Source organism: Hemitrygon akajei, chromosome 5 (genome assembly GCF_048418815.1).
Source record: "Hemitrygon akajei chromosome 5, sHemAka1.3, whole genome shotgun sequence".
In the NCBI taxonomy this organism is placed as follows: Eukaryota; Metazoa; Chordata; class Chondrichthyes; order Myliobatiformes; family Dasyatidae; genus Hemitrygon; species Hemitrygon akajei.
The window spans coordinates 117,345,590-117,367,305 of NC_133128.1; the positions used below are offsets into that span (position 1 = coordinate 117,345,590).

The window sequence follows — 21,716 nt, forward strand, 5'->3', positions numbered from 1 at the left end:
GACATTGCTTTGTGGATCCAGAACTGGCTTGCCCACAGAAGGCAAAGAGTGGTTGTAGACGGGTTATATTCTGCATGGAGGTGGGTGACCAGTGGGGTGCCTCAGGGATCTGTTCTGGGACCCCCACTCTTTGTGATTTTTATAAATGACCTGGATGAAAAAGCAGAGTGATGGGTTAGTAAATTTGCTGATAACACAAAGGTTGGAGGTGTTGTGGATAGTGTGGAGGGCTGTCAGTGGTTACAGTGGGACACTGATAGGATGCAAAACTGGGCTGAGAAGTGGCAGATGGAATTCAACCTAGATAAGTGTGAAGTGGTTCATTTTTGTAGGTCAAATATGATGGCAGTATATAGTATTAATGGTAAGACTCTTGGCAGTGTGGAGGATCAGAGGGATCTTGGGGTTGGAGTTCATAGGATGCTCACAGCAATTGCGCAGTTTGACTCTGGGGTTAAGAAGGCATGTGGTGCATTGGTCTTCATCAATTGTGGAATTGAATTTAGGAATCAAGAAGTAATGTTGCAGCTATATAGGACCCTGGTCAGACCCCACTTGGAGTACTGTACTCAGTTCTATTCGCCTTACTACAGGAAGGATGTGGAAGCCACAAAAGGGTGCAGAGTAGATTTACAAGGATGTTGCCTGGATTGGGGAGCATGCCTTATGAAAACCGGTTGAGTGAACTCAGCCTTTTCTCCTTGGAGCGACAGAGGATGAGAGGTGACCTGATAGAGGGGTACAAGATGATGAGAGGCATTGATTGTGTGGATAGTCAGAGGCTTTTTCCCCAGGGCTGAAATGGTTGCCACAAGAGGACACAGGTTTAAGGTGCTGGGGAGTTGGTGCAGAGGAGATGTCAGGGGTAAGTTTTTTACGCAGAGAGTGGTGAGTGCGTGGAATGGGCTGCCGGAGGTGGATACGATAGGGTCTTTTAAGAGACGTTTAGATAGGCACGAGCTTAGTAAAATAGAGGGCTATGGGTAAGCCTAGTAATTTCTAAGGTAGGGACGTGTTCGGCACAGCTTTGTGGGCCTAAGGGCCAGTATTATGCAGTAGGTTTTCTATGTTTCTATATTTCTACGAAAAGGAGAGTGCTGTGGAGTGGGCCAAATCGCAAGTTGAGTCTCCCATAGCTGGAGGCAGAGACTTCGAAGACAGGATTCTCTCGTTTCTGAGGAGTGAGGGGAAGGAGTAGTTGGATTTGGAATGTCCAATGAGTTCCTGTCCCCCAGTGACAAGTGAGAATTCTGAGCTAGTGTCAGCCCTTACCTTTCTGGCGAATAAATGGCCCAGCGCACAGGCTGAGGGTCCTAGTTATCGGAAGCTAAGAATATTCTCTGGAATAAAGCACGCCCCCGAGAGGGAAGAAGAGTTTGAGACTTGGGAAGAGCAGGCCTCTCAGTTGTTAGTTGAGTGACAGTGCTCTGATGACGTAAAGAGATAGAGATTGGTTGAGAGTTTGAGAGGTACAGAGGTCTCAAAGAATCAGGACACCACTGGATAGGCTGGCCTATGTAGCACTGGGGAACGGAGTGTAGCCCTTATGCTTTGGGGAGCTATGCCACTGCCTTTCACAGCAGGGTTGGACTTTGTGCTTTGCAGGAAGGGTTGGCAAATTATCCCAATGTCATGAGGACATGACTAAATTTGGTTGGGGGGGGGGGGGGGGAAGAGTGTAACACCCTGGGAAAGGTTTCATTGCTAAAGTAATGGTTTTTCTGTAGCAGTGTTTGGGTTATGGCTAGAGGTAACGGTGGCTTTGGAATGTTTTTTTCTTGGTATGTGCCTGAGGACGAAGTGATCTGGGTCTTCTGTTCAGTGAGAGATGACGAAAGAAGTAGTCAGAAAGGAGAGGTCATAGACAGCAGGATGGAGTGGACTTAAAAGTGGGGTCGGGAGTCGATGAAGCCCGGGGAAATCGATGGAGGACCAATGGAAGGGAAACCATAAGCTCTAACTTCTGCACATTAGACTGTCCCATTAAAATGGGCCCTTTTCTGTTTGTTTTTCTTTACTAACCCTTCAGTCAAATTAAGAATTATAAAGCTAAATGTTTAATTGTTATGGTGCACTGTCTGGTATTTTGTGGTACTGATTTGTAATGGAGGAGCGGATCATACAGTATCCACACAAACAAGAGGTTTTACACTTCAGATTTCACACGTTTGGTGGGGCCAGACACTGTCTTCTCTAGACTAACGCCGCTGGCTGAATCTGATGGTTACACAATGATAAAGGGGAATATTTGTTTGGATGAGGAGAATCTGAGTGAGGTTTTGCTTCAATATTTACCAAGGATATGGAGGGAGGAGATCAGTGCTGTGTGTATAAGTATATGAAGTTGCTTAGAGGTCAAGGAGGAGAAAGTGTTGGGTCTTCTAATGAGTATTAAGGGTGATAAGTCCCCAGGGCCTGATGGGATTTACCCCAGGTTATTGAAGGAGGCAAAGGATGAGATTGCTGGGCCCTTGACCAGCATCTTCATGTCCTGTCTAGCCACAAGTGAGCTCTCGGAGGACTGATGAGTGGCTAATGTTGTACCTCTATTTAAGAAGGGAACAAGGGAAAATCCTGGGAACTATAGCCCAGTGAGTCTTATGTCAGTTGCAGAGAAATTTTGGAGAAAATTCTTAGGGATAGGATATATGAGCATTTGGAAGCCTATGGCCTAATTAAGGAGAGCCAGCATGGCTTTGTGTGTGGCAGGTTGTGCCTTACCAATGTGACTTGAGTTTTTTGACGAGGTGGCGAGAGTGACTGATGAAGATAGAGCAGCAGATGTTGTCTACATGGACTTTAGTAAAGTCCCTCATGGGCGGCTAATCCAGAAGATTAAGATGCATGGATCCACAGCGAATTAGCTGTTTGGATTCAGAAGTTTTTTACTCAAAGAGTCATGGATGCCTGGAATGTGGTGGTAGAGGAAAATGCTTTAGAGTCTTTTAAGAGATATTTGGATAGGCACATAAATGTAAGGAAAATGGAGGGATATGGACATGGTAGGAGGGATTAGTGTTTGGATGTTTATGATTTGCTTTTTAGCTGGTTTGGCACAGCGTTGTGGGCTGAATGGCCTGTTTCTGTGCTGTACTGTTCTATGTAACACCATGAATTCCCACACACCACTGACTCCTTCCACCTATCCTGCTCCCACACACACACACAGTGTCTGCTCTGTTCCAGACCAGGCATTGGTGCAGAATATAGGGGATGGGGTGTGTGAGGGTGGGGAGTTTTCTCCCTGACACCGTTGTGCATGGGGATGTCTGAGGTCCCCTGAATACTGCGTCCGAGGTCAGACAGTGTTTCTCTGGAGTCCTGCCACCGTGCTCCCGCTGAGAATCGACTGCCGGGTGGAAACACTGCAATTTTGGCCTTTTATTGTCATCACCCCTTGGCCTAACCCCACCATTTCTCCCCGCCCCTTCCCTCTGCACCCTTCCCAATCCCCAACTCTTCTGCCTCCCCACACCTTCCCACCTCACTCCACCCTCTCCCCTCGTCACCCTCTCTCTGTCCCAGCCTTCTCCTTCTCCCCTTCGCAACCCGTCGCATCCTCCTTCCAGCTCCACCCCATCTCAACCCTCTCCCCGTTCCCACCTCTACTTCCTCCCCATCCTTGAGGGGCAGAAGCTGACCCACAGCCGGGGAGTGGGGAGGAGGGAGAGTCAGCCACAGTCACTGTTTGATTAACTCAGATATACCGTTATTATCATTTCAACAGTAATCTCCTCTGCACATTCTCTGAGACTTCCACATTCTTCCTGTGAGGTGACCAAAACTGAACACAAAACTCCAAGTGTGGTCTAACTAGTTTTACAGAGCTGCAACGTTACCTCGTGGCTCTTGAACTCAATGCCTCAACTAATGAAGGCCAACACACCATACAGCTTTCTCTTCTTTTTATTTCAGATTTGCTTCTACTACTGTTAGAGCTTGTTGTCTACGTTCTGCCGGTACGTTTTCGGGCCGATCGAGCGATCTGGCGCTTTGCTGTTTCGAGAGGATTCCACGAGGCTGTGAATGATCTCTTTCTCTCCCTCAATGATGTAGGCAGATGGGGCTGGAGCAAGGGTTAGTTGACACAGATTGTAGGTTTGGACTACAATTAGTTTTTAAGATGTGTTCTATTTCTAGTCCTGGTTGTGCTTTTTTGTTATTACTATTGGACGATTTTTGAATTGGGTGGTCTGCAGGTATTTGAACAGTGAGCTGAACTGAACTGAAATATGTCTTTTGTATTTTATATTCTGTGCTTTCAATCTTTTTTTGTTGCCATTTGCGCGTGGGGGGAAGGGGGTTTTGACGTTTGATGTTTTTCTTTGAGCAAGGTTCTTTGTTTCGAGGCTGTCTCTGGGGAGACAGAGACAGGACTCTTTACACTCAGTTGCAAGGAAAAGTTTGTGAACCCTTTGAAATTACCCGGTTTTCTGCATTAATTATTCATAAAATGTGGTCTGACCTTCATCTAAGTCACAATGATAGACAAATACAATCTGCCTAAACTAATATTGTACTGCTCCTCGTCAATAGTGAGTACACCATTTAAACAACCACTCTATGTTCAAAAAATGTGAACCCCTGGGGTAATACCTTCTACAATAGCTATTTGGAGTCAGGTGTTCCAATCAGTGAGCTGAGATTGGAGTTGTGGGTTGTAGAGGTGCCCTGCCCTATATAAAAAGACACACAAGGTCAGGTTACTGACAGAGCCTGCTCCTCTCATGAATGATCTGTTTAGTGCACTATGCCTCGATCAAAACGACTTTCAGAGGACCTTAGAAGAATTGTAGAGATGCGTGAAGTTGGTAAAGGCTACAAAATCATTTCTAAAGACCTGAATGTTCATCAGTCAACAGTAGGAGCAATAGTCTACAAATGGAGGAAATTCAGTACTATTGCTAATGTCCCTAGGAGCGGGCATCCTGTAAGAATCACACCAAGAGCACAACATGCAATGCTGAAGGAGGTCTTCAGCTTTCGAACTTAGGAGAGCTCGAAGGGGCCATGAGAAGGCCTTGGCATTTAGGATTAAGGAGAAACCCAAGGCGTTCTATGCGAATGTGAAGAACAGAAGGATGACAAGAATGAAGGTGGAGCTGCTAAAGGATAAAGAAGGCAACATGTGCCTGGAAGCAGAGGAGGTTGGGAAGGTCCTAAATGAATACTTTGCTTCAGTATTCATAAGTGAAAAGGACATTGATCAGGGTGAGGTCAAAATAGAACAGGCCTGTGTGCTGGACAATGTGGAGATTAAGGAAGAAGAAGTGTTGGATCTTCTTAAAAACATCAAGATAAGTCCCTAAGGCCAGACTTGATATACCCCAGGTTGCTGTGGGAAGTGAGAGAAGAGATCACTGGAGCAGTAGCTATGATCTTTGAATCCTCTTTAGCTGCAGGGGAGGTGCCGGAGAATTGGAAAATGGCAAATGTAGTTCCCTTGTTTAAAAGAGGTAATAGGGAGAATCCTGGGGACTATAGACTGGTGAGTCTTATGTTGTTGGTCTGCAAACTATTGCAAAGGATTCTTAAGGATAGGATCTATGAGCATTTGGAGAAGTACAGTCAAGGATAGTCAACATGGCTTTGTGAAGGGAAGGTCATGCCTCACGAGCCTGATTGAGTTTTTGAAGAGGTAACAAAAGAAATTGATGAGGGTAGGGCGGTGGATGTGGTCTACATGGATTTTAGCAAAGCATTTGACAAGGTCCCCCATGAGAGACTCATCCAGAAAGTCATGAGGCATGGGATCAGTGGAACCTTGGCTGTTTGGATAAAAAAATTAGCTTACAGGAAGAAAGCAGAGGGTAGTACTGGAAGGAAAGTATTCTGCCTGGAGGTCGGTGACTAGCGGAGTGCCGCAAGGATCTGTCCTGGGACCCCTGCTCTTTGTGATTTTTATAAATGACCTGGATGAAGAGGCAGAAGGATGGGTGAGTAAGTTTGCAGATGACATGAAGATTGGAGGAGTTGCGGATGGAGCTGTAGGTTGTCGAAGGTTACAAGAGGATATAGACAGGATGCAGAGTTGGGCAGAAAAGTGGCAGTTGGAGTTCAATCCGGATAAGTGTGAGGTAATGCATTTTGGAAGGACAAACCAGAAGGCTGAGTACAGGGTTAATGGTTGATTACTTAAGAGTGTGGATGAACAGAGGGACCTTGGGGTTCAAATCCATGCATCCCTCAAGGTCGCTGCACAGGTTGATAGGGTAGTTAAGAAGGCCTATGGGATGCTAGGCTTCATTAACAGGGGGATTGAGTTCAAGAGTAGAGAGGTCATGTTGCAACTCTACAAATCTCTGGTGAGACCACACTTAAGAGTATTGTGTTCAGTTCTGGTCACCTCATTATAGGAAGGATGTGGAAGCTACGGAGAGGGTGCAGAGGAGATTTACCAGGATGTTGCCTGGATTGGAAAACAAGTCCTATGAGGCAAGGTTAGCAGAGCTGGGACTTTTCTCTTTGGAGCGAAGAAGGATGAGAGGGGACTTGATGGAGGTCAACAAGATTATGAGAGGCATAGATAGGATGGATAGCCAGTACCTGTTTCCCAGGGCATGAATAGCAAACACCAGAGGGCATATATACAAAGTTAAGGGAGGGAAGTTTAGGGGAGACATCGGGGTAAGTTTTTTACACAGAGGGTTGTGGGTGCCTGGAATGACTTGCCAGGGATGGTGGTGGAGGCTAAAACATTAGGGGTATTTAAAAGCCTCTTGGACAGGCACATGGATGAAAGAAAAATAGAGAGTTACGGGGTAGTGTGGGTTTAGTACTTTTTTTTAAGGAATATATGGGTCGGCACAACATCGAGGGCTGAAGGGCCTGTACTGTGCTGTAGTATTCTAGTGTCTAGGTGAAAAAGAACCCAAGGGTAACAGCAAAAGACTTACAGAAACCTCTAGAATTTGCTAAAGTCTCTGTTCTTGTGTCCACTATAAGAAAAACACTGAACAAGAATGGTGTTCATGGAAGAACACCATGGAGGAAACCACTGCTCTTCAAAACAAAACATTGCTGCACGTCTCAAGTTTGCAAAAGACCACCTAGATATTCCACAATGCTTCTAGGTCAATATTCTATGGACAGATGAGAGGAAAGTTGAACTTTTTGTCAGAATGCATACTACTATGTTTGGAGGGAAAAGGGCACTGCACAGTAACACCAAACCCTCATCTCAACTGTGAAGCATTGTAGAAGGAGCATCATGGTTTGGGGCTGCTTTGCTGCCTCAGGACTTGGACATCTTGCAATCGTTGAGGGAACAATTAATTCAAAATTTTATCAAGACATTTTACTGTCCATCACCTGAAGCTTAATAGAAGTTGGATGATACAACAAGACAATGATCCAAAACACAAGAGTAAATCAACAATAGAATGAAGAAAAAATGAAGAAAATTTGTGTTTTGGAATGGCCAAGTCAGAGTCCATCCCTTAACCCAACTGAGATACTGTGGTGTGACCTAAAGAGGTCTGCTCACGCAAGGTATCCCAGAAATATTGATGAACTGAAACAGTTTTGTATGGAGGAATGGTCTAAAATTCCTCTGCTCCATTGTGCAAGTCTGATCAGCAGCTACAGGCAACGTTCGGTGGAGGTTATTACTGCTAAAGGAGGTTCTACCAGTTATTAAATACAAGGGTTTACATATTTTTTCCAGCCTGGACTGTGAATGATTAAACAATATGTTCAATAAAGACATGAAAAGTACAATTGTTTGTGTGCCATTAGTTAGGCAGATTGTTTGTCTATTATTGTGACTTAGATGAAGATCAGACCACATTTTATGAATAATTAATGCAGAAAATCAGGTAATTACAAAGGCTTCACACATTTTTATTGATACAGTACATTGATAATAAATGTACTTTGAACTTTGAATCTTTTTAACAACCCATCAACTAGAGTGGCAAGTTTGAGGGATCTGAGAAGGTAGATCCCAAGATCCCTCTGTTCCTCCGTACTGCTAAGAAGTTTGCCATTAACATGCTTCAGCATAGAGTTACATCTTAGCACAGAAGGAGGTCCTTTGGCCCAACTGGTCCATGTCCATACTGTTAAAATAGTAATCGAAAGGATACCCTATCTCTTCTGCCTACACAATGTCCATATCATTTCATTGTAGACCATAAGATATAGAAGCAGAATTAGGCCATTTGGCCCATCATGTCTGCTCCACCATTTCATCATGGCTGATCCATTTTTCCTCTCAGCCCCAATCTCCTGCCTTCTCCTCATGTCCCTTTATGTCCTGACAAATCAAGAATCCATTAACCTCTGCCTAAAATATACATAAAGACTTGCCCTCCACGGCTGCTTATTGCAAAGAATTTCACAGTTTCACCACTCTCAGGCTAAATAAATTCCTCCTCATCTTCATTCTAAAAGGAAGCCCCTCTATTCTGAAGCTGTGTCCTCTGGTCTTAGACTCTTCCACCACAGGAACATTCCTTCCACATCCACACTATCAAGGCCTTTCATCATTCAGTAAGTTTCAATGAGGTCACCACTCTTCTGAATACTAGTGAATCTAGGTCCAGAGCCATCAAAAGCTCTTCTATGGTAAGCCATCCAATCCTGGAATCATTTTTGTGAACCCTCTCCGGTGTCATCACATCCTTTCTAAGTAAAGGGCCCAAACCTGATCACAATACTCTAAGTGATGCCTCACTAGTTCTTTATAAAGTTTCAATTTACATCCTTGCTTTTATATTCTAGACCTCTTGAAATGAATACTAACATTGCATTTACCTTCCTTACCACAGATTCAACCTGAAAATTAACCTTTAGGGGATCCTGCATGAGGACTCCCAAATCCCTTTGTACCTCAGTTTTTTGTATTTTCTTTTCATTTAGAAAGTAGTCAACCCTTTAATTTCTTCCACCAAAATGCATGACCGTACACTTCCCAACATTGTATTCCACCTGCCATTTCTTTGCCCATTCTCCTAAGTCTTTTTGTAGCCTCTCTACTTCCTCAAAACTAACTTCCTCCACCTACCTTCATATTGTCTGCAAACTTTGCAACAACGCCTTCAATCCCATCATCAACAAATAACGTAAAAAGAATTGGACCCAACACAGACCTCTAGTCACGGCAGCCAGCCAGAAAAGGCTCCCTTTATTCCCACTCTTAGCCTCCTGCCATCAGCCACTGCTTTATCCATGCTAAATCTTTCCTGTAATACTATGGGCTCATAGCTGGTTAAACAGCCACATGTGTGACACCTTGTCAAAGGCCTTCTGAAAATCCAAGAGCACAACATCAACCAATTCTCCTTTGTCCATCCTGCTTGCTATTTCTTCAAAGAGTTTTAACAGATTTATCAGGCAAGTTTTCCCTTGAGGAAACCATGCCCACTATGGCCTATTTTATTATGTGCCTTCAAGTATCCTGAGACCTCATCTTAATAACTGACTCCAACGTTTTCCCAACCACTGAGGTCAGACTAACTAGCCTATAGTTTCATTTCATCTGCCCGTTTCCTTTCTTGAAGAGTGGAGTGATATTTACAATTTTCCAGTCTTCTGGAACTAAGTGATTCTGGAAAGATCATTACTAATGCCTCCACGATCTCTTCAGCCACCTCCTTCAGAATCCTGGTGTGTACATCTTTAGACCTTTCAGTTTCCCAAGAACCTTCCCTCTAGTATTGTTACTTCACACCTGACACCTGGAATTTCCACCATACTGCTAGTGTTTTCTGCAGTGAAGACTGAGGCAAAACACTTACTCAGTTCATCCACCACTTTGTTGTCCCCCATTACTACCTCTCCTGCATCATTTTACAGCTGTTCTATATCCACTCTCACCTCTCTTTTACATTTTATGTATCTGAAGAAACCTTTGGTATCCTCTTTAATATTATTGGCTAGCTTACTTTTGCGTTCCATCTTTACTTTATTAATGACTTTTTAGTTGCCTTCCATTGGTTGCTAAAAGCTTCCCAACCCTCTAACTTCCCGCTAATTTTTGCTTTATTATATGCCCTCCCTTTGGCTTTGACTTCTCATTAGCAATGGTTGTGTCTTCTTTCCTTTAGAATACTTCCTCCTCTTTGGGATGTACATATCCTACACCTTCCAAATTGCTTTCAGAAATGTCAGCCATTTGCTCTGCTGACATCCCTGCCAGCATTCTTTTCTAATCAATTCTGGCCAACTCCTCTCTCATGCCTCTGTAATTCCCTTTACTCCACTGTAATGCTGATACGTCTGACTTTAGCTTCTCCTTCTCAAATTTCAGGGTGAATTTGATCATATTATGGTCACTTGTCACTAAAGGTTCTTTTACCTAGAGCTCTCTAATCAATTCTGGTTCATTGCACAACACCCAACCCAGAATAGCTGATCCCCTAAGGAGGCTCAACCACAAGCTGCTCTAAATAGCCATCTCACAAGCACTCTAGAAATCCCCCCACCCCCTGTAATCCAGCACCAACCTGATTTTCCCAATCTGCCTGCATATTGAAGTCTCTCATGACTATTGTAACATTGTCCTTTTGCCATGCATTTTCTATCTCCCAGTTGTAATTTATAGGCCAGAACCTTACTCCTGTTTGGGGGTCTGTATACAACTCCATCAGGGTCTTTTTACCCTTGCAGTTCCTTAGCTCTATCCACAATGATTCAACACCTTCAGACCCTGTGTCACCTCTTTCTAATGAAAGAGCAACACCGCCCCTCTGCCTTCCTGCCCATCCTTTTGATACAATGTGTATCCTTGCAAATTAAGCTCCCAGTTATAATCTTTCAGCGATGATTCAGTGATGCCTACAACATCATACCTGCCAATTTGCAACCGTGCTGCAAATTCATCTACCTTATTCCGGATACTGCACACATTCAGCTACAACCCTTCAGTCTTGTTTTCAATTTTGTCACACCATGCTCAATGTTTTGATTCCTAACTTTGAGGTCTTTTCAACAGATGCCTCCACTAACTGTTCTGGCACTCTGGTTCCCTATCCCTAGCAACTCTAGTTTAAACCTCACTGTGCAGCATTAATAAACCTTCCTGCTAGGATACTAGTCCCCCTCCAGTCCAGGTGCATACCATCCCTCCAGTACAGGTCCCACCTTTGCTGGAAGAACCCAATTATCCAAAAGTTTTACGTGTTCCCTCCTACACCAACTCCTTAGCCACATACTAAACTGCATGATCTTCCTAGTTCTGGCCTCAGTAGCAATCCTGAGATCACAACCCTGGAGGTTCTGCCCTTTAACTTAGCACCTAACTCCCTATATAGAACCTTGTCACTCATCCTGCCCATGTTATTGGTACATGCATGGACCATGACTTTGAAACGTAGAAAACCTACAGCACAATACAGGCCCTTCAGCCCACAATGCTGTGCCGAACATGTCTTTACCTTAGAAATTACCTAGGGTTACCCATAGTCCTCTATTTTTCTGAGCTCCATGTACCTGTCCAGGAGTCTCTTAAAAGACCCTATTGTATCCACCTCCACCAATGTTGCCAGCAGCCCATTCCACGCACTCACCACTCTGAGTCAAAAACTTACCCCTGACATCTCTGTACCTACTTCCAAGCGCTTTAAAACTGTGCTCTCTTGTGTTAGCCATTTCAACCCTGGGCAAAAGCCTCTGACTACACCATCAATGCCCCTCATCATCTGATGAAGGCCAATACATCGCATGGCTTCTTAACCATCAGCAGCTTTGAGTGTCCTATGGACCTGGACCCCAAGATCCCTCTGATTCTCCACACTACCATTAACACTATATTCTGTCATCCTATCTGACTTACCAAAATGAACCACCTCACACTTATCTGGGTTGAACTCCATCTGGCACATCTCAGCCCAGTTTTGCATCCTATGAATGAACTGCTATAACCTCTGACAACCCTCCACACTAACCACAACACCTCCAACCTTTGTGTCATCAGCAAATTTACTAACCCATCCTTCCACTTCCTCATCCAGGGCATTTATAAAAATCACAAAGAGTAGATGTCCCAGAACAGATCCCTGAGGCACCCCACTGGTCACCCACCTCCATGCAGAATATGACCCATCTACAACCACTCTTTGCCTTCTGTGGGCAAGCCAGTCCTGGATCCATAAAGCAATGTTCCCTTGGATCCTATGCCTCCTTACTTTCTCAATAAGCCTTGCATGGGGTATCTTGTCAAATGCCTTGCTGAAATCCATACACATGACATCTATTGCTCTTCCTTCATCAACGTTAGTCATGTCCTCAAAAAATTCAATCAGGCTTGCAAGGCACAACCTCCCTTTGACAAAGCTATGCTAACTATTCCTAACCATTTTATGCCTCTCCAAATGTTTATAAATCCTGCCTCTCAGGATCTTCTCCATCATCTTACCAACCACCGAACTAAGTCTCACTGGTCTCTACTCCCTTTCTTGAATAAGGGAACAACATCTGCAACCCTCCCATTGCCATTGATGATGCAAAGATCATCACCAGAGGCTCAGCAATCTCCTCCCTCTCCTCCCACGGTAGCCTGGGATACATCTTGTCCAGTCCTGATGACTTATCCAACTTGATGCTTTCCAAAAGCTCCAGCATATCCTCTTTCTTAATATCTGCATGCTCAAGCTTTTGAGTCCACTGTAAGTCATCCCTACAATCACCAAGATCCGTTTCCGTAGTGAGTACTAAGGCAAAGTACTCATTAAGTACCTCTGCTATCTGCTCCAGTTCCATACACACTTCTGGCTGTTCACAATCCACTTAAGAATACTGAGGACTCAATCCCCGATATCACAGACCCTGGTACCCAGGAGGCAACATACCGCCCAGGCATCTTGTTCTCGCCCACAGCACCTCCTGTCTTTTTCCCTAATGAATGCCCTATCACCATAGCATGCCTCTTCTTCCCCCTTCCTTTCTGAGTCACAGAGGCAGACTCAACCCCATGACTTTGCTGTTAGGTCATCCCCCGACCCCGGACAGTATCCAAATCCTGTTGTTCAACGGGATGGCCACAGGGGTAGTCTGCATTGGCTCCTTAACTCATTTCCCCTTCCTGTCACCCAGTTTCCTTTGTCCTGCACCTAGGGTGTAACTACCTCTCTGTATGTCCTATCTATCACCCCCTCAGCCTCCCGAGTGATCCGATGTTCATCCAGTTTCAGCTCCAACTCCTTAATGCAGTTTGTTCGAAGCTGCAGCTGGATGCATTTCTCTCGGTTGTGGTGGTCGGGGATACTGGAGGTCTCCTTGTCTTCCCACATACCGCAAGAGAAGCCTTCCACTATCCTAGCTGAGCAGATGTAAAGAAATGGATAAAACTTAGCTTTACTTTCCTTTGCTTTCTCTGAGCAAAGCTTCACATTCACATCTCTTACAAGTCCCTAAAGTTTTTGCCTCTACCTCCACCCCAGGCACCCACCACTCTTTAAAAAAAAACTTGCCCCTCACATGTCCTTTGAAATTATCCCTTCTGGGGCATTTCAACCCCTGGAAAAAGATGATCAAAATAGACATCTCATAACCTTATAAACCTTCACTACTTGAGAGAAAAAACCCAATTTTGTCCAATCATTCATTACAGAACCCTCTCCAAAGCCTTGGCATCCTTCCTGTAATGGGGCAACTAGAATTGCATGCAATACTCCAGATGTAGCCTAACTAGAGTTTTATAAAGCTGCAACATCCTGACTTTTTAATTCAATGCCTTAACGAATAAAGGCAAGCATGCCATATGTTGTATGTTCTATAATAGTTTTTATTTACAGTGTTAATGCTTCACATCTGGAGTGTCTAAAACAAAAGTCAGACACATAACAAGACCAAAAGATCAAAATAAAATACAGATAGCAAGGGTGACATACAAAAACTTTATTTTTCTGGAAGTGCTACTGTCTCCGTCAGCGCTGCGGCACAGTTCGAGGGCAGGGATTGGGAGTAACATACTGAATCGATGTATTACAGGCCATGGAAAGCAACAGCGAAATGTTAAGGACACGGATCGGAGAGGTGAAAGGGCTTTTATTTCCATTGGGAGTGTCCCCAGGAAGTAGGAATTCAACACAAGGGAAGCTTGAAAAATGACAGAAGGTGGGGAATATTTCTGGGAAGGTCCCGCTGACCACGGCGATGATTCTTTGTGTGTGTTTGTGGGGGAGGGATTGGGGAGGCTTTTGGGCTCTCCTCGCCCATCTGTGGCCGCCAGTTTATTATCGGGCAGTAAAGGTCTTCCCCCTGTGGAGAGAGTGCGGCAGTCAGAACAGTACAATAGTCCTTCTTCTCCCCACTACCACCTGTACACCACTGAGAACCTCTCCCCCACTTACTCTGCAAGGTCCCACACACTGACAACCCCCCACCCCGTGACCTCCTACACTCCATGGGCACCCTCCCCAACTCCTTCGACCTCCCACGCATCAACCAACACCTCCCCCGTCACCTACTGAAGACCACTGATCCCCACCACCCCTTAAACCATGAGCTCCTGCACCCATCGCCCCCAACAGACTGCACCTTCATCCTGCTCACACACAGTCTGCTCTGCCCTACACCTGGCATTGGTGCAGAATGTAGGGGATGGGGTGGGTGAGCTCCCCTACGTCACTCTGCGCCGTGCCCGAGGTCAGACAGTTTCGCTCTGGGGTTTCTGTCATCGTGTCCCTACCGAGAACCAACTGCTGGGGGGAGCACTGCAATTCGGCCTTTTATTGTCATCACTCCTCGGGCACGGGTGATGCCACGCTACCCCTCTGCCTCTCCAGATCCCACCATTTCCCTCCACACCGCTCCCAATCCTCACTCCTTCCCCTCTCCACCACCTGCCCTCCCCACAATCTCCCACCCCACCTTTCCCCCATCGTCACCACCCTGTCCCTCGCCCCATTCCCACCTCTACTTCCTCCCCATCCTTGAGGAGCAGGACCTGAGCCACAGCCCCAGGAGAGTGGGGAGGAGGCAGTCAGCCACTCAGATATACCGTTATCACCATTCCAACGGTAATCAGCAAACTGACCAACCCTTCCCATACCACCCACCACGTACCCCTCCCCAAAGCCAGAGAGTCAGAAAGTAACACTCTCCCCAAGAAGCAAACTGAGTGGAGAGAACTGGCTGAAGGAATATGGTGTAGGGAAGTGTATGGTTGTGCAATTTGGTAGAAGGGGTAAAGGCTTGCTATAGTCTAAATGGAGAGCAAATTCAGAAGTCAGAGGTGCAAAGGTATTGGGAGTCCTCGTGAAGGATTCCCTAAAGGTTAACTTACAGATTGAGTCGTTGGTGAGGAAGGCAAATGCAATGTCAGCATTCAGTTTGAAAGGATTAGAATATAAAAGCAAGGATGTAATGTTCAGGCTTTATAAGGCACTGGTCAGACTGCACTGGAGCATAGTGAACAGTTTGGCTCATTTTATCTTAGAAATGATGTGCCAGCATTGGAGAGGGTTCAGAGTACGTTCACCAGAATGATTGGGTTAAAGTATGAGCAGTGCTTGACAGCTGTAGTTCTGAAAAATGAGACGCAATCTCATTATAACCTACTGAACAGTGGAAGAGCTATATGGAATGATGTGGCAAGTATGTTTCCTATTGTGGGTGAGTCTAGAACCAGAGGGCACAGATCAGAACAGAAGGACATCCTTTAGAACAGAGAGGAGGAGGAATTTCTTTAGCTACAGGGTGGTGAATCTGTGGAATTCATTGCCATGAATGGCTGTGAAAGCCAAGTCACTGGGTATATATAAAGCAGAGGTTGATAGGTTCTTGATCAGTAAAGGTGCCAGGGAGAAGGCAGGAGAATGGGGTTGAGAGGGATAATAAATCAGCCATGATGGAATGCTGGACCAGACTCAACAGGCCAAATGGCCTCACTCTGCTCCTATAAAATGTGGTCTTTTCAGAGCTTGTGAACATGTATCCCACATCTCAAAACACCGTTGGCCGGACTTCATTCACACCCTCCCCTCCCCAGAAGTCGAGGGATTCAAAATGACCCTCACAGTGAAAAGGCTGACCCTGCTCTCAGTAACAGGGTCTGCATAACTGTTCCTCTGCAGTGACTGAGAATCTAATCCCCCTCCCCTCCGGAGCTCCACACTGGAGAACAGCAGCAGAGCACACACTGGGGAACACAGTCTTCTGCGCTGCTATGGTGAACTCTCTCTCAGGCGGAACACCACACTGCCGAGGTGGCTGCCACCTCTCCCTGCTTCACTCACACGTGTATCTATCAGCAGACCTGACTCTCCGAGACTGCACTGCGCTCCCTGTCCACTCCCTACGCACTGGGGCTACTGGACTATCGCCAAAGATTCTTTTCTGTAAAAAGCAGAACGGTAGTCTGCCACGGAAAAACCTGGGGGGGTAAAAGCGGAGATGAATGGACTGCAACACAAAGCAACACAGAGCAAGGAGAGACCGCCCCTGTACACACAGAAACTCAGAGGGAGTGCAGGAAGATTCAGCAGACCGGTCCCTGAGAGTGATGGGGCAGGAGCGGCAGAGCTCAGTACATTGGGCTGAAGGAGAGGACATCACTAACACGAGATTCTGCTGATGCTGAAAACCCAAAGGGCAACACACACAAGACTCCAGAGGAACTCAGGTCAGGCAATATCAATGGAGGGGAACAAATATATCAAGTTTCGGGCTGGGACTCTTCATCAGGACTGGAGAAGAAGAGGGCATAAGAAGGTGGGAGGAGGGGAAAGGTGATAGGTAGACCAGGTGAGGGTGAAGGTAGGTGGGCGGGGATGTAGAAAAAGGTGGAGGTGATAAGCAGGGAGTGCTAAAGGGTTGAAGAGGGAGGGAGGGGATAGGAGAGGACATTTCTACCATAAATGCTGACTGATTTGCTGAGTTTCTCCAGCATTTTGTGTGCGTTGCTCAACAGGAAGGGGACGTGTTCCCTGCAGGAAGAATCCATAACCAGAATTCACTGCTCTATAACAACAAGGTGATTCTGGACTGAAACGTGGGGAATTTTGTCACTTGTATGGAGGTGAGCAGTCAGAATTCTTCACTGTGAAGACTCAAAACTCCACAAATATTCAGAAATTTCTGGATACAGGACTAGGGCAGGAAAGGACGAGATAGAGCAGCCACAATGTTGTTTAACAGCAAAGCATAAGCTTCCTGCCACATTACTTCAGCCTAAAGTACCAATGGGGACAGGTCTGCCTCTGTAACACCGGGGCACGGTACCAGTGGGATCGCATCTGTTCCTGTATAACACTGGGGTATAGTATTGGTGGGATCAGGTCTGTCACTGTTACATGGACGGGGGTTCAGTACCAGAGGGGACAGGTCTGTTCCTGTATAACACTGGGGTACAGTACTGCTGGAGACAGCTCTGCCTCTAAGACAGGGGTACGGTACCAGTGGGGATGGGTCTGTCACAGTATAATACTGGGGTACAGTAGTGGTGGGGACAGGTCTGTCTCTGTACAACACTGGGGTACAGTAGTGGTGGGGACAGGTCTGTCACAGTATAACACCGGGGCACAGTACCAGTGGGAACAGGTCTGTTCCTGTATAACACAGGGGTACAGTACTGCTGGGGACAGATTTTCCTCTAAGACAGGGGTACGGTAGTGGTGGGGACAGGTTTGTCACAGTATAACACTGGGGTACAGTACTGGTGGGGACAGGTCTGTCACAGTATAACACTGGGGTACAGTAGTGGTGGGGACAGGTCTGTCACAGTATAACACTGGGGTATAGTACTGGTGGGGACTGGTCTGTCACAGTATAACACTGGGGTATAGTACTGGTGGGGACAAGTCTGTCACAGTATAACACTGGGGTATAGTACTGGTAGGGACTGGTCTGTCACAGTATAACACTGGGGTATAGTACTGGTGGGGACTGGTCTGTCACAGTATAACACTGGGGTACAGTACTGGTGGGGACTTGTCTGTCACAGTATAACACTGGGGTACAGTACTGGTGGGGACAGGTCTGTCACAGTATAACACTGGGGTACAGTACTGGTGGGGACAGGTCTGTCACAGTATAACACTGGGGTATAGTACTGGTGGGGACAGGTCTGTCACAGTATAACACTGGGGTAGGTACTGGTGGGGACAGGTCTGTCACAGTATAACACTGGGGTACAGTACTGGTGGGGACAGGTCTGTCACAGTATAACACTGGGGTACGGTACTGGTAGGGACTGGTCTGTCACTGTATAACACTGGGGTACAGCACTGGTAGGGACTGGTCTGTCACAGTATAACACTGGGGTACAGTACTGGTGGGGACAGGTCTGTCACAGTATAACACTGGGGTATAGTACTGGTGGGGACAAGTCTGTCACAGTATAACACTGGGGTATAGTACTGGTGGGGACAGGTCTGTCACAGTATAACACTGGGGTACAGTACTGGTGGGGTCAGGTCTGTCACAGTATAACACTGGGGTATAGTACTGGTGGGGACAGGTCTGTCACAGTATAACACTGGGGTATAGTACTGGTGGGGACTGGTCTGTCACAGTATAACACTGGGGTACGGTACTGGTAGGGACTGGTCTGTCACTGTATAACACTGGGGTACAGCACTGGTAGGGACTGGTCTGTCACAGTATAACACTGGGGTACAGTACTGGTGGGGACAGGTCTGTCACAGTATAACACTGGGGTACAGTACTGGTGGGGACAGGTCTGTCACAGTATAACACTGGGGTACAGTACTGGTGGGGACAGGTCTGTCACAGTATAACACTGGGGTATAGTACTGGTGGGGACAGGTCTGTCACAGTATAACACTGGGGTATAGTACTGGTGGGGACAGGTCTGTCACAGTATAACACTGGGGTACAGTACTGGTGGGGACAGGTCTGTCACAGTATAACACTGGGGTACGGTACTGGTGGGGACAGGTCTGTCACAGTATAACACTGGGGTATAGTACTGGTGGGGACAGGTCTGTCACAGTATAACACTGGGGTACAGTACTGGTGGGGACAGGTCTGTCACAGTATAACACTGGGGTACGGTACTGGTGGGGACAGGTCTGTCACAGTATAACACTGGGGTATAGTACTGGTGGGGACAGGTCTGTCACAGTATAACACTGGGGTATAGTACTGGTGGGGACAGGTCTGTCACAGTATAACACTGGGGTACAGTACTGGTGGGGACAGGTCTGTCACAGTATAACACTGGGGTACGGTACTGGTGGGGACAGGTCTGTCACAGTATAACACTGGGGTATAGTACTGGTGGGGACAGGTCTGAGTGATGTACGTGAACACTCAAGACATGCAAAGCAGAATTCAAATGACATACAAAGCTTTCGATGAAGTCGTGGAGCAGAAATAAATTTGGATGCAAAGAGCCTGGCGAGGTTCCAGGAGGTACAAACAGATCTACTGTACAGGCAGGAGGGGGAAGAGTATTAAAGGAAATCAATACCCTGGAGAGGGCATGGTTGCATGGGTCAGGGGACAGTTTGCACCCAGTGCCAAAGCACTGATTATGAACAGAGGGGATGTCACTGTGGGCAAGGAGGGATCTGGTTGGGCACCAATGACCAGAAGGATGGATTTAGGGTACAGTTAAATTATCGGCACATCCCAAATAGCCACAGCTTGTAATTGCACACTGAGGGGACGTGGCAGACCCTGTCTGAACTTCAGGCAAGGATGTGCCCTCCATTCCTCGATGGGCAGATAGACACTGCTCCCAGTAGCTTCAGCTCTGCCGGTTAATGCGAGACCCACAGATTGCAGGGAGATGAAAGAATCACCGGTGATTGCCCAGCCAAAAGCCCACACTCCTGAGTCCTTTATGGAGTCCAGGAGCACTACAGCACAGAAACAGGCCCTTCTGCCCATCTAGTCCATGCTGAACTGTACTTCTGCCTAGTCCCATTCACCCACACCTGTACTATACTCCTCCCATGCATGTACTTATCTAAACTTCTCTTAAATGTTGAAACTGAACCCACATCAACCACTTTCGCTGGCTGCTTGCTCCACACTCTCAAGTGAAGAAGCCCCCCCCCAGGTTCTTAAATATTTCAGCTTTCATCCTTAACCTCTAGTTCCAGTCACACCCAAACTCTGGAAAAAGCCTGTTTGCATTTACTCTATCCATACCCCTCATAATTTTGTACACCTGTATCAAATCTCCCCTCATTCTCCTAAACTCCAGTGATTTATTCAACCTTTCATTAAATCTCTGGTCCTCAAGTCCTGGCAACATTCTTGTAGTCAGGGGGAACCCCTGGACACAAACAATGGCAGACACCTCCCACTGCACCACCCCCACACCCACCCAGCTCCACTGAACCCTAATCTTCCAACTCTCTCTGCCCCCTGCGAGGACTGAGCCTGGCTTCAGAGCAGTAGTGATAGATAGCCACTGCCCCACAGTCCCTAGTTTGATCCTGACCTCTGGCGCTATCTGTGTGGGGTGTCTACAATTTCCACTTGGCTGTGCGGGTTCCCTCCCCATCCCCATCCCCTAGACTTGCAGGGTCAATAGGTTAATTGCCCCCAGTGTGAGGCTGAGGGGCAGAATCTTGCAGGGAGACACTGGAATGTGTCAGAGTTTGGAGTTCAATTCCGACGTCATCTGTACGATCTTTCCCGTGAACGCGTGGGTTTCCTCCCACTATCCAAAGACATACCAGCGAGTAGGTTAATTGATTAGGCTAAGGCTGAGTATGCAGGTAGGTGGACATCACAGAGCATTGGGCCGGAAGGGCCTGCCCCACGCTGTATCAATAAATACATAAAATAAATTTAAAAAGGGGATGAGGGCTGCAGGGATAGTAGGTGGTTAGTGTATTGATGAGCCAAAGGGCCTGTTCTCATGCTGTACGACTCCATGCCTGAATGGGAGTGGTGCTGGTGACACCACTCATCGTTTCAATCACCCCCACCCCCCACTTGTGTTGGGAAAGTCGCAGGTTTATAACGTTGCTACCAGCCATCTAGGAACTGCCAGGCTCCTAATGCATCCAACTGTAATACGACATAAAGGAGGGAGCACTTAACGGTTAGATACAAACTTAATAGATGACTAGATTATCAAACGAATCAACAGTGTAATAGTATCTATGAAATCTAAAAGCAAATTAATTTATTGCAAAGCCTTGTAAATAGCAAGCTTTGTAACACAAGCTGACTCATTTAAACTTTATTTAAAGCAGAAGCAGCCATGTGGACCAGCTGGGTCAGTTTCAACACGTCATTTCTCTGAACTGTAGCACCTCTATTTCTGCTGGCTCTCACTTCCCCTGACCAGCCACAACCCTCCTGCAGAAGCCAGCCCCTTCCTCAAACAAGGCACAAATTAGGAAGAAGCAAATTATAACAGAACATTACAGCCCTTTGGCCCATGATGTGCCGAACTTTTAACCTACTCTAAGATCATTCTTATTTGTCCCTCCTATGTAGCCTTCCATTTTCTACCATCCATTAAATGTTTTCTGAACTGCCTCCAAAGCCTGTAGAACATTACAGCGCACAAAAGGATGTTTAGCCCACGATGTTATTTAGACCCTTTAACCTACTCCAAAATCAACCTAACCATTCCCTCATACGTTGGCACATGGATGAGAGAAAAATGGAAGGCTAAGAGTTTCTTAAATGTCTTCTGCACTGTCTCCAAAGCATATGGAACATAGAACAGTACAGGCACTTTGACCCAACATGCTGTGCCAGCCTTTTAACCTACTCCAGTCTAACCTTTCCATTCTATATAACCCTCTCTATTATTCTGCCATCTATACGCCACAATTGAT

The 21,716-nt window shown here is 46.3% G+C and overlaps 1 protein-coding gene and 2 non-coding genes across 3 annotated transcripts in view; all 3 read right to left on the reverse strand.

The window, feature by feature from the left end:
• Nucleotides 1-3,291: 3,291 nt before the first annotated feature.
• On the reverse strand, nt 3,292-3,402 carry LOC140728654 (small nucleolar RNA SNORD89). Its single transcript, XR_012099140.1, has one exon. It is a non-coding gene; the product is annotated as a small nucleolar RNA SNORD89 (small nucleolar RNA).
• A 10,422-nt stretch (nt 3,403-13,824) lies between these two features.
• arpc2 (actin related protein 2/3 complex, subunit 2) overlaps nt 13,825-21,716 on the reverse strand; it is a 32,462-nt gene continuing 24,570 nt past the window's right edge. Inside the window, exon 10 of the mRNA XM_073046285.1 lies at nt 13,825-14,202. Coding sequence (XP_072902386.1) covers nt 14,178-14,202 — 25 coding nt within the window. The 3' untranslated portion in view covers nt 13,825-14,177. The remainder of the gene's footprint in view (nt 14,203-21,716) is intronic.
• Nucleotides 14,584-14,693, reverse strand: LOC140728652 (small nucleolar RNA SNORD89). The gene has a single exon (XR_012099139.1). It is a non-coding gene; the product is annotated as a small nucleolar RNA SNORD89 (small nucleolar RNA).